The 14,265-nt window shown below is 51.0% G+C and overlaps 8 protein-coding genes across 8 annotated transcripts; 2 read left to right on the top strand and 6 right to left on the bottom strand.

Moving 5' to 3' along the window:
- Positions 1–682: 682 nt before the first annotated feature.
- N7489_010137 (putative adhesin) lies at positions 683–1,036 on the top strand (the record flags this gene model as incomplete). Its single annotated transcript, XM_056715886.1, has 1 exon — positions 683–1,036. One exon carries the CDS (start codon positions 683–685, stop codon positions 1,034–1,036), a length of 354 nt encoding a protein of 117 aa, XP_056563508.1.
- A 384-nt stretch (positions 1,037–1,420) lies between these two features.
- Positions 1,421–4,030, bottom strand: N7489_010138 (DNA replication licensing factor MCM7; the record flags this gene model as incomplete). The annotated part of the gene is made up of 4 exons (XM_056715887.1): positions 1,421–1,489; positions 1,547–3,467; positions 3,525–3,655; positions 3,713–4,030. 4 exons carry the CDS (start codon positions 4,028–4,030, stop codon positions 1,421–1,423), a joined length of 2,439 nt encoding a protein of 812 aa, XP_056563509.1.
- A 340-nt stretch (positions 4,031–4,370) lies between these two features.
- Positions 4,371–8,182, top strand: pex1 (AAA family ATPase peroxin 1; the record flags this gene model as incomplete). The annotated part of the gene is made up of 4 exons (XM_056715888.1): positions 4,371–4,481; positions 4,543–4,779; positions 4,833–4,911; positions 4,968–8,182. 4 exons carry the CDS (start codon positions 4,371–4,373, stop codon positions 8,180–8,182), a joined length of 3,642 nt encoding a protein of 1,213 aa, XP_056563510.1.
- Positions 8,183–8,983: 801 nt separating this feature from the next.
- Positions 8,984–9,335, bottom strand: N7489_010140 (uncharacterized protein; the record flags this gene model as incomplete). The annotated part of the gene is made up of 2 exons (XM_056715889.1): positions 8,984–9,079; positions 9,147–9,335. 2 exons carry the CDS (start codon positions 9,333–9,335, stop codon positions 8,984–8,986), a joined length of 285 nt encoding a protein of 94 aa, XP_056563511.1.
- Positions 9,336–9,758: 423 nt separating this feature from the next.
- Positions 9,759–10,100, bottom strand: N7489_010141 (uncharacterized protein; the record flags this gene model as incomplete). The annotated part of the gene is made up of 1 exon (XM_056715890.1): positions 9,759–10,100. The coding sequence occupies one exon, from the start codon at positions 10,098–10,100 to the stop codon at positions 9,759–9,761; it is 342 nt and encodes a 113-aa protein (XP_056563512.1).
- Positions 10,101–10,128: 28 nt separating this feature from the next.
- On the bottom strand, positions 10,129–10,570 carry N7489_010142 (uncharacterized protein; the record flags this gene model as incomplete). The annotated part of the gene is made up of 2 exons (XM_056715891.1): positions 10,129–10,503; positions 10,535–10,570. The coding sequence occupies 2 exons, from the start codon at positions 10,568–10,570 to the stop codon at positions 10,129–10,131; spliced, it is 411 nt and encodes a 136-aa protein (XP_056563513.1).
- Positions 10,571–10,834: 264 nt separating this feature from the next.
- Positions 10,835–12,065, bottom strand: N7489_010143 (uncharacterized protein; the record flags this gene model as incomplete). Its single annotated transcript, XM_056715892.1, has 3 exons — positions 10,835–11,186; positions 11,273–11,332; positions 11,728–12,065. The coding sequence occupies 3 exons, from the start codon at positions 12,063–12,065 to the stop codon at positions 10,835–10,837; spliced, it is 750 nt and encodes a 249-aa protein (XP_056563514.1).
- A 295-nt stretch (positions 12,066–12,360) lies between these two features.
- N7489_010144 (S-adenosylmethionine-dependent methyltransferase) lies at positions 12,361–14,000 on the bottom strand (the record flags this gene model as incomplete). Its single annotated transcript, XM_056715893.1, has 3 exons — positions 12,361–13,287; positions 13,346–13,642; positions 13,737–14,000. 3 exons carry the CDS (start codon positions 13,998–14,000, stop codon positions 12,361–12,363), a joined length of 1,488 nt encoding a protein of 495 aa, XP_056563515.1.
- Between the last annotated feature and the right edge of the window lie 265 nt (positions 14,001–14,265).

Below are 14,265 nucleotides of genomic sequence, written 5' to 3' on the forward strand. Positions count from 1 at the left end.
GCCCAAACTTTCGCTGTCTCGTTTGTTTTAGCCTGCCTTTCGTCATGTTCCAAAACCATGCAGAAGTCATTTGCAGAACCCTGACCAGATCAAAGAATACCCAGCTCGTATCCATAAAGCTTCAAGCAGTGTGAGACATCTGCCTTGGCAAGTCGAAATCCCCGCATCTCTATACGGCTATTCACATCGAGATCTGAATGTGGCTAGAGGCATGGCTCTGAGACATACACCCCGCCTTCCGCTGAATCGGTATTTTAAGACCTGAACAGTCTTAGGTGTGCTGCTCAAAGGCAATGTTGAGCTAACAAGCCATCGACATCATGTTGGACAACAAGGATTGGTAGTGTTCTGAGGTATTGTTCCAGACCTCGTATTCACAGCCCAACCCCGGATGTTCTCCCACTGGTGCCGGATATGCGTATCGCCTCCTTCACCGACCACTGGGGAACCCAGACCAGACTGAAAATGACCTCGTGATGCAATGCAGGGAACCAGGCGAAGAACATCTTCCACAACGAAGGTGTACCGGGCCTAAGAATTGACATAAGCATATACGCCCTTGGAGACGGGTATATAAGATGGCGAATCTCCCAGCAGAAGATAACGCCATCAGAAACCAATCCCCAGACACAAGCCAACAGATCTACTCCAAGTCTATACTCAAGCCCAAACATCCACCAAGATGCATTTCTCCATCCTCACCTTGATCGTCGCCACCGCCTCCCTGGTGGTCGCTGACCCAACACCATGGTCCCAGTGCGGCACCTGCAATCCTATCTCAGGCAAGAACGGCTGTGATCCCTCAACCTCATGCATCAACACGGGAACATCCTTCCACTGCGCCTGCCGTGCCGGCTTCAAGGCGTCTCAGTACGACAACGACGTGTACAATCAGTTCCGCCTGCCGATGCCGAACTATGAGTTCCTTGTTTTCGTTCCTGAGCACACGACTTGCAACACCCCGTGTAATGATCCGTATGCTGCTCCTTCCGATCTTTGCAAGGAGGTCAAGCTTCAGCACCAGTGCGCGGCTTAGTATTTCAGTCCGGGGTAGGAGTGGGTTTGCTGGTAACAGGGGGAAGAGAGGGGAGACTCCAGACAAGGTACGGGGGGTAGTGCAATGCTCAAAGGACCGAGTTGGATCCATAGTGCGAGATATTCTGACGGATAGCATGTGTACACGTGTCACTCAATTGATATTGCTTTAGTGGAAAATGAGGATGTAAATGTAGATTAAACAAGTAGATTGGGAAGATCTTAATTGACCCTACGAAATCATAAGAACCGACTCCATTTCCCCCAAGAATACACCCAAACACCCATCGCCTTAATTTCAGCCAGTTTCAGATGCATCTTCAACACGTACAAAAAGCCCGATTGACATTCAAGAAGAGAAAAATATAATGGGAGACTTCCACAATTACATGTCCATGTCGCCGTCAACTTCAGTGAAGAGTAGACGCGTGCCGTTGCCAGTGACTTGCCAGAGCTATAGATAATGTTGTTAGTGAGAAACTAGTGACCTTCTGGGGTTATCAAAACTTACGTTCATCTCAGCATATTCATCGATAGTCATGGTGAGGTTATCCTCGGTGAAGCCTCGGGCCAGCACACGCTCACGAATACGTCTCATGCTCATCTCACCTTCTTCACCATCCCCAACAGCAGCGGCACCGCTCTCTTTCATGCTGCGGATCAAATTGTAGATCTTGCTGGATGGGGTGTTGTCGGCGCCCTGCTCGCCATCATTGTACAGAGAAGCCTTACTGATCTCAATGAGACGCAGAGCCTCGTCGACATCCTCGCGAATAACCTCCTCGGCGAAGCGAAGACGAGCAAGTGCCTGCGAAAGACGAACGATGCCGAGCAGAGTACGGGGAGAGACGTGAGAGAACTGTCTCTTCTTGGACTCATCTATCTTTTGTCTCTTGCGCATGGCCACATAAGCACCAACCATGTAGTCAGAAACGCTGGTTGGCACAATAGGACGGTATGTGCGTGCCTTGGCAACATACTGACGGACCTCGTGAGGAGTGAACATGACTCCGGCTTCTTCATTCTCCGGGTGTTTGTTGTGCATGTGGACGTAGGTGACGTGGTGGGCCAGCTCCTCGTCGCCCTCGCGGGACGGGGTATCTAGAAGCAAGAACATAACATCGAAACGAGAGAGCAAAGCGGCGGGGAGGTTAATGTTCTCCACGGGTGACACCCGAGGGTTGTAGCGACCATATAGCGGGTTGGCCGCTGCCAGGATGGAAGTACGGGCGTTGAGGGTAGTTGTGATACCCGCCTTGGAGATGGAAATAGTCTGCTGTTCCATCACTTCGTGAATAGCTGTTCGGTCCGCGTCCTCCATCTTGTCGAACTCATCAATACAGCAAATACCGTTGTCTGCAAGAACAAGGGCACCTCCCTCCAGCACCATCTCGTCTGTGACGGGATCTCTCATGACTGCGGCGGTGAGACCGACACCACTGCTTCCTCGTCCGGTGGTGTACACACCACGAGGAGCAACCTTGGTAATGTATCGAAGCAACTGCGACTTGGCCACACCAGGGTCACCCATCAAGCAGATGTTGATGTCTCCACGGATGTGCATGCCATCACCCATCTCTTTCGTGACACCGCCAATCAGAAGCAATAGCAATGCCTTCTTGACATCAAGGTGTCCGTAGATTTCGGGTGCAATCGACCGTGAAAGGTACTCATACATATTGCCGGAACGCTGGTGCTGCTCGATCTTGCGGAGAGTACGGCTATCCATACCCATGTCATTATAGGACTTTTTGTGCTGGGTGATGTGCTGGGCCTCCAAGTATGTGTCAGTCAGCAGGCCAGCGCGAATAGCCCGGAAACCAGTGTAGGGAGTGGGCAGGAAGATGCCTGCCACGTCAATAACGTCGCCAGGGTTCAGTTGGCGAGTGAGAGCGCCGTGGCAGTGAATAGTCAGAGTGCGAGGAATATGGCCCACGGGGACCTGGTCGGCCATTTCCTGGATCTTGACCTCCTGGAAAGGAACAAACTTTGATGCACGAGTTGACAGGAAGAGCTGACCCTTCGAGTTGTTCTTCTTGCATTCCTCTGACAAACACTCGCTCAAGGGGAGGAATTGCTTGGTGGTGATGGGCTGGAACACTTCGCAACCACAGCGATCGCAAGTGTAGGCGTTGATCTGTACGGCCGGCTTGACATCGGAGACACGGGTGGTGATACCGCGGACTGTAATCAAGGTGCCCAGGTGCTCACCTCGCACATGACGGACGGCGAGGGCTTTGGAATCGCGCTCGGCGCTAGACCCCGAAGGTGTGAGGGGCTTGAAGTTGAGGGTATATCTACGCGTGAGTTCCGGAGGGAACATGGATGGGGCAGTCGCAGCAGCTTCCATGTCGGCCTCCATTGCGGTTTCCATAGTCTCATTTCGCTTCTCGCGCTGAGACATGATCACATCAAGCACATCATCTTTGAATCTGCACAACAATTAGTTTAGCAGCCGCTGCATTCGCATAGAGATAAACTTGGCGTACGTAATATCCTTTGTCTCCCTAGGCATAACCTCATCGACCGCTTGAGAGATAACATCGATATAGCGTTTTGTGTTCTTTTCGATAGATTCGACGAGCTTCAGGTCTTCTCCCTCGGGCAGGGACTTCTCGAACTATTACCACCATTGTGAGCTAGAATTTAGCGAGAGGAGTTCATATTGGATACTTACAACTGACAGGTCATCCAACTCAATCAAGATATTAGATTTATCCCGGTTTGCGATATCCTGCAGAATTTGCATGTACTTGAGCTTTGGCTCCCGGTGCCTCCTTGCTCCTCGGGCGTTTGCCCCGTTAGTCTCATCGACATCATCCATGAAATCATATTCATCACTAGTCTGGCCATCGTCGATGTTCAGATCCTCCAAGGCCTCGGTCGCAGCGGCTTCCGAGGACGATTGGAAGGTCTTGAACCCCTTCAAGAAATCCTTGAAGCCATTCAATTGCGCGGAATAATCCACAGGCGGGGGATATTGAAGGAGAGACATAATAACGGAGTGCGCTCAATTGAAAGCGCAAAGAATCAATAGTGGGATCGGGAGAGAAATAGAGAAGAGGGTCCAGTGACTATCCGAGCCCCTACCAAATTCGTTGGTAAAACGCGAACGCGAGGTTGGGACGCGCTCAAAAATGGAACTAACCGGATTAGGAAAGGTATCAATTATGACGGAGTATTAGTTAATCCGCTATCGAGGTAGGTCGTCACATGACTTGTCATCGGGCCGAGGCGAAAGAGAGAGATAGTGTGGAGTCCGGGGTCGTGTCTCTCCGAGTTCACGTTCCCCCTCCTCTTTTGTCTTTGTGCTCACGATCGCTCTGAGCTTCAAAATGGCGCCCAAGAAGCCTGCCGCAACGGCCGAAGTTGCCCTCACCCCGCTCAAGAACTGTCTTGTTAATCTACCGGCGTCGCTGGTCGCTCTGCTGGTCAATGCAAACACGGTCAGTTTACTAGTTGTTCCGTTTCCGAGGGCTATTTCCGGCTAATGTGTAGCTATGTCAGACCGCTCAGAACGTTATCATTGAATTACAATATAAATCGACCTCCGGGAAGGCCAATGGAGCTCCGCCGCAGCAATCATGCTTCCTCGGTTGGACGGGTATGCCGAGCAAGCGCAGGCTTGCGCCTGTCGTTGGGAGAGACGGTATCAACAGTGGATATCCTAGGGAACAGGAGATATCCACCGTCGAGCTTGACACTACTTTTGGGCGGCTGCTTGGGCTCACTGAAGGCCAGAAGGTATACAACACTCCCCGTGCGTCATTACCCACGTGGGGCGCTAACACTTGCAGGTCGGATTGTTCATCCACCTCGATCCACCCGTTGCACATACGATAAATATTGAGCCATTGACACCAGAAGACTGGGAGAGTATGTTAACACCACAAGCAGGTATAATTGAAATGGCACTAACTCGACATGACTAGTCATTGAACTCCACGCCACATTCCTGGAACTTAATCTTCTGTCACAAATTCGCGCTCTACCAAATCCTACATACAATGCAGCGCAATCAGTGCATATGCACCCACTTGCATTGCATCTCTCTCCCACATCTACTGCCAATATTGTCGTCACTTCTCTTACACCGGCTCCATCAGACACCACCCCGTTCGCCAAGATCGCGCCGGATGCAGAAGTCATAGTGGCCCCCAAAGTTCGATCCAAGACAAGCAAGAGCTCTCGAGGTGACAGCCGCAGTGCTACTGGTAGCAGGAAGAGTGCTGGTGGCAGGAGTGCTTCAAGCACTGTACGCCCGAAGAGTGGTCGGTCCGACTCCAGCACACGAGGCTCCCTCTACTTGAGAGGCGTGGACCGCTCAGCGACCACCCAATATTTTGATGGGGAAGTAGAAGACGATGCAAATGAGGGTCTCCGTATTTGGGTTGATCCGGACCTGCTGGCTAGCCATGAGCTGCGCGGAGCGACTTGGGCATGCGTGTCCGTTGTCCAACCATCCGGTCTCAAACCCCCACCGGATCCCCAACAGCAACTTGCACAAGCTGAGCAGCAAAAGTCCAACGATTCCGGTGCCCCTACAACCAAGCTCGTGGCCAAATTGCTTCCATGGGAGGAGGCTCCGGACAATCGGCATGCGGCGATTTCCACCTTGTTGAGCACGGCCCTTGGCGCGGAGAACATGGTTGGAGGAATTCTCCGAGTCGAAGCAGCGGCCCCACCGCTGCATCGCTCGGCTGTCAAGACCCTCAAAATCTATCCTTTCATAAGCGATGCTTCGAAGAAGAAGGACGGACTGAAGTTTGGTGCTGACACTACGGCATCTCGGGATGCCCTAGCCGAGCGCCTCAAAGTCATCTACGGCAGCACTGGTTCCGACACCGGGCTGTTCTCAGGGCCTTTGACTGATGGAATGGTTATACCCAAATCCGAGTATCATCCTTCTGTCTCTTCGTTCGATGGTGCTATTCTTCGCTTTGATCCCCCTCTGAAGGGGTCTCCGGATGAAACAAAGTCAATGTTCGGGTGGTTACTAGGCTCGGAAGCTAAGCTAAATCTCGAAGTGCAAGCTGAAATCCCCAAGCCATTTGACCCTAGTTCGTCGGCGCTACCTATGGAGGATCCTCTTCCAGAAACTGCTCCTCAATTGGTAGGGATTGATTCCATCATTGAACAGTCATTGAACAACCTAACAAAATCCTCGTCTATCTTGGTTACCGGTGGACTTGGTGCTGGTAAAACAGCCCTTACTCATTTACTGGCTCACCGGTTAAGACGAGATCATCTTTTCAATGTCAAGTACTTCTCCTGTCGCAAGCTCGTCACGGATGAAACACGCATTTCCAACATCAAAGAGACCCTGAACCGCCTTTTCATGTCCGCATCGTGGTGTGCGCGCCTTGGTGGCCAGTCAGTGGTAATCCTTGAGGATCTAGACAAGCTTTGCCCGGCGGAGACTGAATTGCAAGTGGGTGGAGACAATGGTCGCAGTCGCCAGAACAGCGAGGTTATCTGCTCTATGGTTCGGGAATATTGCGCGCTGAATTCCTCCGTTGTGCTACTGGCCACCGCCCAGGCCAAAGAGTCCCTCAATAATGTCATCATCGGCGGCCACGTCGTCCGTGAGATCATCAATATGAGAGCCCCTGACAAGGAAGGACGCCGAAGAGTTTTGGAAAAACTGACTAGCGAAGATAAACCCACAGAAAGCTCAAACGGGCACGTGAGGGCCACAAGCTCCTCAACACAAGACTCATGGCTAGACCCTTCAAATCCAGGGAGCAGACCAAGCTCTTCTGGGGGTGATGGGTTTGTTATTGGAAGGGATGTCGAGTACCTAGAGCTAGCCGGCAAAACCGATGGGTATATGCCTGGTGATCTTGTGCTACTCGTTGCTCGTGCGCGCAATGAGGCCCTCATTCGCTCTGTCTCAGATCTCACAGCAACATCAAAGATGATCACTCTCGGGCTACAGGACTTTGAAAGTGCCTTGAAGGACTTTACTCCGGCATCTCTCCGCAACGTTACTCTTACCTCGTCAACAACCACATTTTCCTCTGTTGGTGGTCTGTTCGAAACTCGCAAGATGCTTTTGGAAACTTTGCAGTATCCTACAAAGTATGCTCCAATCTTCGCACAGTGCCCATTGCGACTGCGGTCTGGTTTACTCCTCTATGGATTCCCCGGATGCGGCAAGACAATGTTAGCCAGCGCAGTGGCTGGCGAGTGTGGTTTGAACTTCATCAGTGTAAAGGGACCCGAGATCTTGAACAAATACATCGGAGCTAGTGAAAAGAGTGTTCGCGATTTGTTCGAGAGAGCCCAGGCCGCTCGCCCTTGCGTCCTCTTCTTCGATGAGTTTGACAGTATCGCACCCAAGCGTGGCCACGACTCCACCGGTGTCACGGATCGTGTGGTGAACCAGCTGTTGACACAAATGGACGGCGCAGAAGGCCTTTCGGGCGTTTATGTGCTGGCAGCAACGTCACGTCCCGACTTGATCGACCCTGCCCTCCTTCGTCCTGGCCGTCTCGACAAGTCCTTGCTTTGTGACATGCCCAATCATGCAGACCGTGTTGATATCATCCGCTCGGTGGCTGAAAAGCTCAAGATGAGTGACGAGGTCTCGTCTCGCCTAGGTGATATTGCCACTCAGACCGAAGGATTCTCTGGTGCAGATCTGCAGGCTGTCGTGTACAACGCCCATCTCGAGGCAGTCCACGACGCGCTGGGTGACCACTCTACCGACACAGCCAAGCCCAATGCCAAGTCCAAGTCCGCCAATGCTTCTAGCAAGTCCTTCATCCAGTTCCTCTACTCCTCTTCGGAGGAAGCATCCGGGTCTGTCTCCATGCCTCCTCCAGCAGTGATCTCAGCCAAACTGGAGGCAATCAAGAACTCGCGTCGCCGCCAGCGCCAGGTTGAACAGGGAACTTCTGGCGCGAACAATGCCACGGCCCCGGTGGCTAATGGCACTCAGTCTGATACAGACGAGCTACGTGAGGATATCATCGTCCGTTGGGAGCATGTTGAGCGCTCATTGGCTACCACGCGTGGTTCTCTTCCCCCCGCAGAGCGTAGACGTCTCCAGGGAATTTACCGTGAGTTTATCGCCGGCCGAAATGGCGAGATGCCTAATGGTGAGGCTGCCAATGAGATTGGAGGTCGAACAAGTCTGATGTGATATATTCTACGACTTGGGTCTTGTACACTGTATATATGAATATCCTCCTATGCTTGATTCTTATTTGCCTTCTATTCCCTGTATTTATCGATGTTGGTAAATGGACATGATATTATACATTTTGAATGCTGTATGGGGTATTAAACGAGAAGAAGACCAAGCTCATCGAGATTAACATAACCCAGATACGGACAATAGATGTAGGTTGTACAACCCCAAGGCGGAGGATCAATAGAAGTTATAGATACCTCTGCCGCAAAGATTTTCTCACATCTTAACTTCCCTTTTCCAATTTGAACTAAAGGCGTAGTTAGTAGTAGAAACTAGACTCACCTTTCAAGTTTCTGTTATAAGGCCATAGAAAACCTGAAAAGATCCACGATACAAGCCTGAAGACCACCTCAACTTTTTGGATATATTGGATCTCGTTTACATTAATGAAAGCAATATGAAAACAAATTATACAACGACCCCCTCCGCATCGAGAGTTCTTTTCATTTTGCCTTTGCCGCCAGGTTGCCGGTTCAGAGAGGCGACACGACAAAGAAGGCGCGATGACTCTCTCACTATATAAAGAGGGAGGCAATTGAGTAATTCCACCACCTAAAAAAGCAGTCCCCGGTCGATATTCACAATGTCGGATCATATCCTCTTGATGACTTTCTCCATCTGCTCAGTCGCCGGGAGACACTGCTCAGAAGTGGCTTTGTTGTTTCGGCAGGACATGTATCTCCCTCCCCACGGAATGTGTGTGCTTGGTGTGCTTGGCACTACTAGCACCGACGAGCCACAGGGGTGTCTCTACCAGACCACGTTCGACAACTGAAACGTCTTCGCAACTATCCAGAGAAGTGTGCACTGACCGAGGCAGACGAACGCGTGGGAGCGTGAGCCCTCCTACAAAGGACCTCGCTGTCATTAGCCAATGACGCATTCGTCGACCCAAGAACATCGCGCTACGTACGCCAAGGCCATAACGTCTTAGCAGGCGGAGTAGACGCTGCCCCCGAGTCTGGTGAGGAGAGCGAATCCCCAGGTACACCAGCAGAGGGTGCACAGCCTCGCTGAAGGTAGAGGGGGTGTGAGACCGGAACTCCTCGCGGAAGACCTCCCAGATAGTCATAAAGACCACGAAGTCCAGGAGAACCTGCATGTGACGGTTGCCAGAGAGTCTCCAAAGCATGCGACGACCACCCCGAACCAAGCCAGACCTAGCCACACCCCCCAGCACGACGACCATAAGCCTGTGTAGTTTTTCCCTTCGACAGGTGCTTTGATATTGGCCATGAAGGAAGGAAACTTTGGCCCGAAGACCTGTGTTGTCGATCTGGGGTTTCATTTTGACTGGTGGACCGACTATTGGGAAGGTGACGAACAAGTGTTTGAGATGCGGCGACGAGTGCGGACATTACGGCTTTGACATCCTTCCAGTCGTCTGACAGTTCGTTGTTGGGTACTTTCCCTATAGATGGACCACACTCCCCGTAAAAAAACTCCCGCCCACCCATCCCATTTCATAATTATACTTCAATTTCAACCACTGTTGCCCCCAGTGCCCGCGCCGCGGTCCGCATTGTTATTGGCCGCGCCGGCTCATGTCTTGCTCGACCTTGATTCTTGGTTCGGAGTAGGCTACTCGAGGACAAATGTGGGTCATTTCATTGTCCGAGAGGGAGGAACGGCCAACGTCTCGAGCAACTGCTGTCTCATGGGCGTTTTGAGTGCACTCGAAAGGCCTGAGGACAGTCGTGGGTTCCGCCACGCCAACATAAGTGTGTCTGGGCAGGACGTACTCATGATCCGAGTCGTTACGGGCTAAGATGGTGGAGAATGTCCCGTCGACCAGATGTGAGTAGAACCCGCCGGCGTCGCGAAGCTTTTCCGTCGCTGCGTTGTATTCGGGGACGAAGACATACATGGTCGCTATCCTGGAGCGCCTCTTTGGTTCATACGTCAATTGGCTTGACAGTGTGCGGAGGTACGACGACTTGTTTTGTTGTGCGCACCCTCCGCCGAACCGGAGGATCTGTTGCCACGACTCTAACTGGGACTGTCATATCCTTGTGGGAGTGAAAAACGAGGATGGACAGCTTCACGTCGAAGTTGATCCTCTCCGCAGCAATGATCGCGAATGGGTGAATTACCTGCTCTGCTCTTTTTTTGGATCGTCTGCAAAATTCCTTCAGACACCACGGGGAGCCCGCCGTCTGGTCGCCGAACTTATGATGAGACTTGCTCGGAATGTTATATGTGAAGGCTGTCAATACCGGAAGATTATATAGTAAAGTATCGAGGCGACATCTGTCTTTCACAATCAGAGCCTGAAAAACAGATAGGAGGGACGAGACTTACCATCCGGCGTGCAGCTCGCACTGAAGACCAGAGCATGAAGGACAGGACTAGAGAAGCGAGGATATCCCTCCTCGTGTGGTGGCAACAGAAAGAATGGGATTATGAGGCGACTGTTGCAACAGCATTCTTTACCGAAGCGTCTTCGGGACTGGCGACCAGGGAAGAGGTGGCGTTTTTCGAGAGGTTGATGTGACCTGCAACCACTTAAGAGTATATATGACGTGACGACGAGATCGAGCCCTTCCCATGCGCATCGCACGCATCGCATCGACATCCCCGTGGAAGACTGTTGCCTCGTGTTCATCTCCAACAACCGAGATGGTCGGTGTAAAACACGACAGGCTCCTTAGCTCCTTCGACCAAATGGCGGACCTTTCGCAGCGTCCATGTAATGCAGCTGACCTCCAGCTCCGTCGCCCAGTAATTCTTCTCAGCAGGTGATAGTAGGCGACTTAAGAACATGATCGGTTCGACGACGTTCGAGGGTGGTGACTTGGAGAGGTCTTTATGTTGATATGAACGTTTGACATGATATATCACGACTCCGAAGCCCGTCTGTTGGGAGGCATCAATGTCGACGTATGCCTGTCTCTGCATGTCCCAATGGACGAGGACAGTCTGATCTTTGCGGAAAGAATCCTGTAGGATGTTACTTGGAGACAACACCTAACCAACTCAAACTATTCATTGATGAATTAGCATTTGGAACTGAGTTACAGGTGGAAGGGACGAACTCACCACTTGACGAGCTCGTACCCGGTGGTCAACTCCGGGGAGCAGAACTTATAGAAACGACACCTGTATGTCACGTTGTTAGCAAACAGAACTGAAGACGAAATCGGACCAATAAGTCTCACCGATGGGCAGCCAACTCCTCGAGAACCAACCCCCACACTACAGAAACCCCACTACCATCTTAACCAAAAGCACCAGCAGAAAGCTCCCCCAAACATAGTCCGGGTTTGCTCATTGGCTAGCTGCTGAGCTCCGGCTCCGGCAAAGGCAACAGCACAAACGGCACCCAGGGACCCTATCAGAATCAAAAGTCAGCTGAGTCTAATCCAAATGAAGTAAAACAAATTTCTCTCAGGTGGAACATGTAAAATAAGAAAGAAATGAGAAGGAAGTAAGAACAACATGGAGTCAAAACAAGAAAGGCTAGAAGAAGCAAGAATGAAATGGAATTGACTTACCAACGTCGTCGGTGCGACAGAAGACTCGGAGCATCACCACGGATCAAGATTGGGGCGGGGGTTGGCCTGCCCCGACGCTCCGCAATCGAGCCCATGAGCGCGCGAGCTTCCTGTCGCTGACGGTGGGTCTCGTACCCTGGGATCTGCTGATAACCAGGAGGAATCACCGGAATCCTAATGGCGGCAATCCGGGGGGACGCAGCCCGACGGCTGGCCCCGTAGTGGGAGGCGCTACTGGTCTCGGGGACGACACGTACCTCATCGGTGGAACGGCCGCTTGGAGGTCCATTCTCCATGGACCAACGGGCCGAAAGGGAAACCATCTCAAAGGCATTCATTTTGGTGGTTTTGGGAGTTGAATTGCCTCTGTGGGCAATGTGAAATGAATGCAAATGTGGGGGGAGAAGAGGGAAAGAGAAGAAGAGAAGAAAAATGGGGTTGGGGCCTGTTTATATAGTCCGCAGCCCAAAGAGGAAGGGTCGACCGGCATCAAAGGCGGAGTGCCATATATACAAATCGGGGCATCGACTTCGGGTCGTTCCTGCTATTTCGGGTATATAGGTAGGTACCTAGGTACTACTGTTTTGTTATATAAGGTGTGAGCAAGATAAACAAATCGGCATTATGGTATTTTCACTCTTTCTCTAGAGCCTTGTCGACAAGACGTTCAAGCTTGTTCCACTCAGCGGAGAGAACAGCCCTGGTCTTGCTAGGATCAAGGCCATTAGCCTTGAACTCATTGTGAACCTGTACAAACTGGTTTCCAACGAGTTTTCTAAAGCTTGGCACGGTGCAGCTCTCCCCTTGTGTGCTAGTAAGTTCAGCAAGGATGTACCAAATCAAGTAATGGAAATTCAGCTTGAAGTCATGAATCTGCACAGGGTCTTTAGGGTCAGGCTGGAAGCCCTCCTGGGAGATGAAGACAGTAAGCCTGACCAGGCTCCATGCATGGATGTGTCGGATGGGATGGGCTTTGTCATAGACAACCGGATCAATTCGCAGGTATCGAATGGCAGCGTGGATAAATGCCCGGGTGAAGTTACCAGCCGTCAGCAGAGATATGATCAGCTTATCGCGTAGAGAAGCATATGGTTGACGGGTAAGAGGCCATAGGGTGGTCTCATGGAGTTTGTGCATAGCAGCTTCCAGCTTCTCGATTGCGTCTGTTGGCTCGGTGTTGGATGCGGTGGCTTTCTGCATGAGTTCTAGGGCTTCACGCTCTGCTGTCTCTAGGGGAGTCATGTCTTCGGGTGTAGACAAGAACCGGTCTTCAAGGGTTTCAGTTCCCATTTTGCATTTTGTGCACTGGCAGTCGAAGAAGTAGCGTTCTTTCAGTTCGTTGCGGCGGATGTCGTAGGGTGTAGTGGTGTCGATATAGGAGATGAAGATTTGCTCGCCTTTCTTGATGGGACGCATGGCCTTGACGTACAGTTCTTCACCATCAAACCCGACGGTGGAGTTGTAGTCGCAGCTGTGGTTAATCAACCCGGCATATGGATGCATGTACAGGCCAATGCGGTCATACATGGAAGTGGTAAGGTTGAAGGAGTTGAGATCCAGCTATAAGTGATGTCAGAAAGGGTCCGCAAGTTAAGATTCAAAGGCTGAAAGTAATTACCTTGGCAGCATAGGAAGCAACAGTTCCTTCATCCATCTCCGTCCCTGAGTAATTCTTGACAGCTCTTGCCGTTAGGTTAATCCTATCAAGCTGGCCCTGGCTCTCCGAGATCTCATTGATGTGAGTTTCCAGGCCATCGAAGACCTTGGATTCTTCAGAATCGTACTTGTTGCGTGCAGTGCGCAGCACTACACGTAGGAGAGCTCGGGCATTGTTGGGAAGAACCATAGGCTTGACATTTTTGAAGATTGGGCATTCAAGAGAATGCGCAAACTTCCAGTCCTTAGATTGACACGTCTAGTTATCAAGTGTTAGAATATCATACTAGGCATAATCTTTGGTAGGACAAGAAATATGAGACAGCAAACGATCTATCTCCATAGCGACTCACCCGATCACAATACTTCACAACACGACATCCGGTGCAAGCCTTCAATTCATTTCCAGTTTCCACCTGTCTCTTTCCAAAGCAGCCAGCACAAGTGTCCTCCAAACGTGGAGAATCAAGGACTGCCAGAAATGGCGTTTTGATGTGCAAAACATCTTCACCGGGGTTGATGGGGGCTGTTGCAAACAGGCCATTGCCCATGCCATTGGGGGCAGGCTGTGGAACAGTCCTGGTTATCACTGAAGGTAGTGTAGTTCTTGATGCCATTGTATTGATCTGAATATAGAAATAAGAATTGTTTGAAGATATCACAATCAGAGTGGATCGTCGTGGGGGCGGTGAATATCCGTCATTGTATTTTGAATCTCTTGGCATTGATAGAAGATTGATCAGAGTCTTGAGAGACGATTCGGAAATTTCTCTTGTGCTCAAAATATCTGCCAGTCAAATATTACTCTTAGCCGAATGTTACTTTTAGACCATTTTATTGTTGTCACCTTCCTGACTCGCATCCTATATCATGCAAGCCAAG

Source organism: Penicillium chrysogenum (assembly GCF_028827035.1).
Source record: "Penicillium chrysogenum strain IBT 35668 chromosome Unknown utg000005l_segment0_segment0, whole genome shotgun sequence".
Taxonomy (NCBI): Eukaryota; Fungi; Ascomycota; class Eurotiomycetes; order Eurotiales; family Aspergillaceae; genus Penicillium; species Penicillium chrysogenum.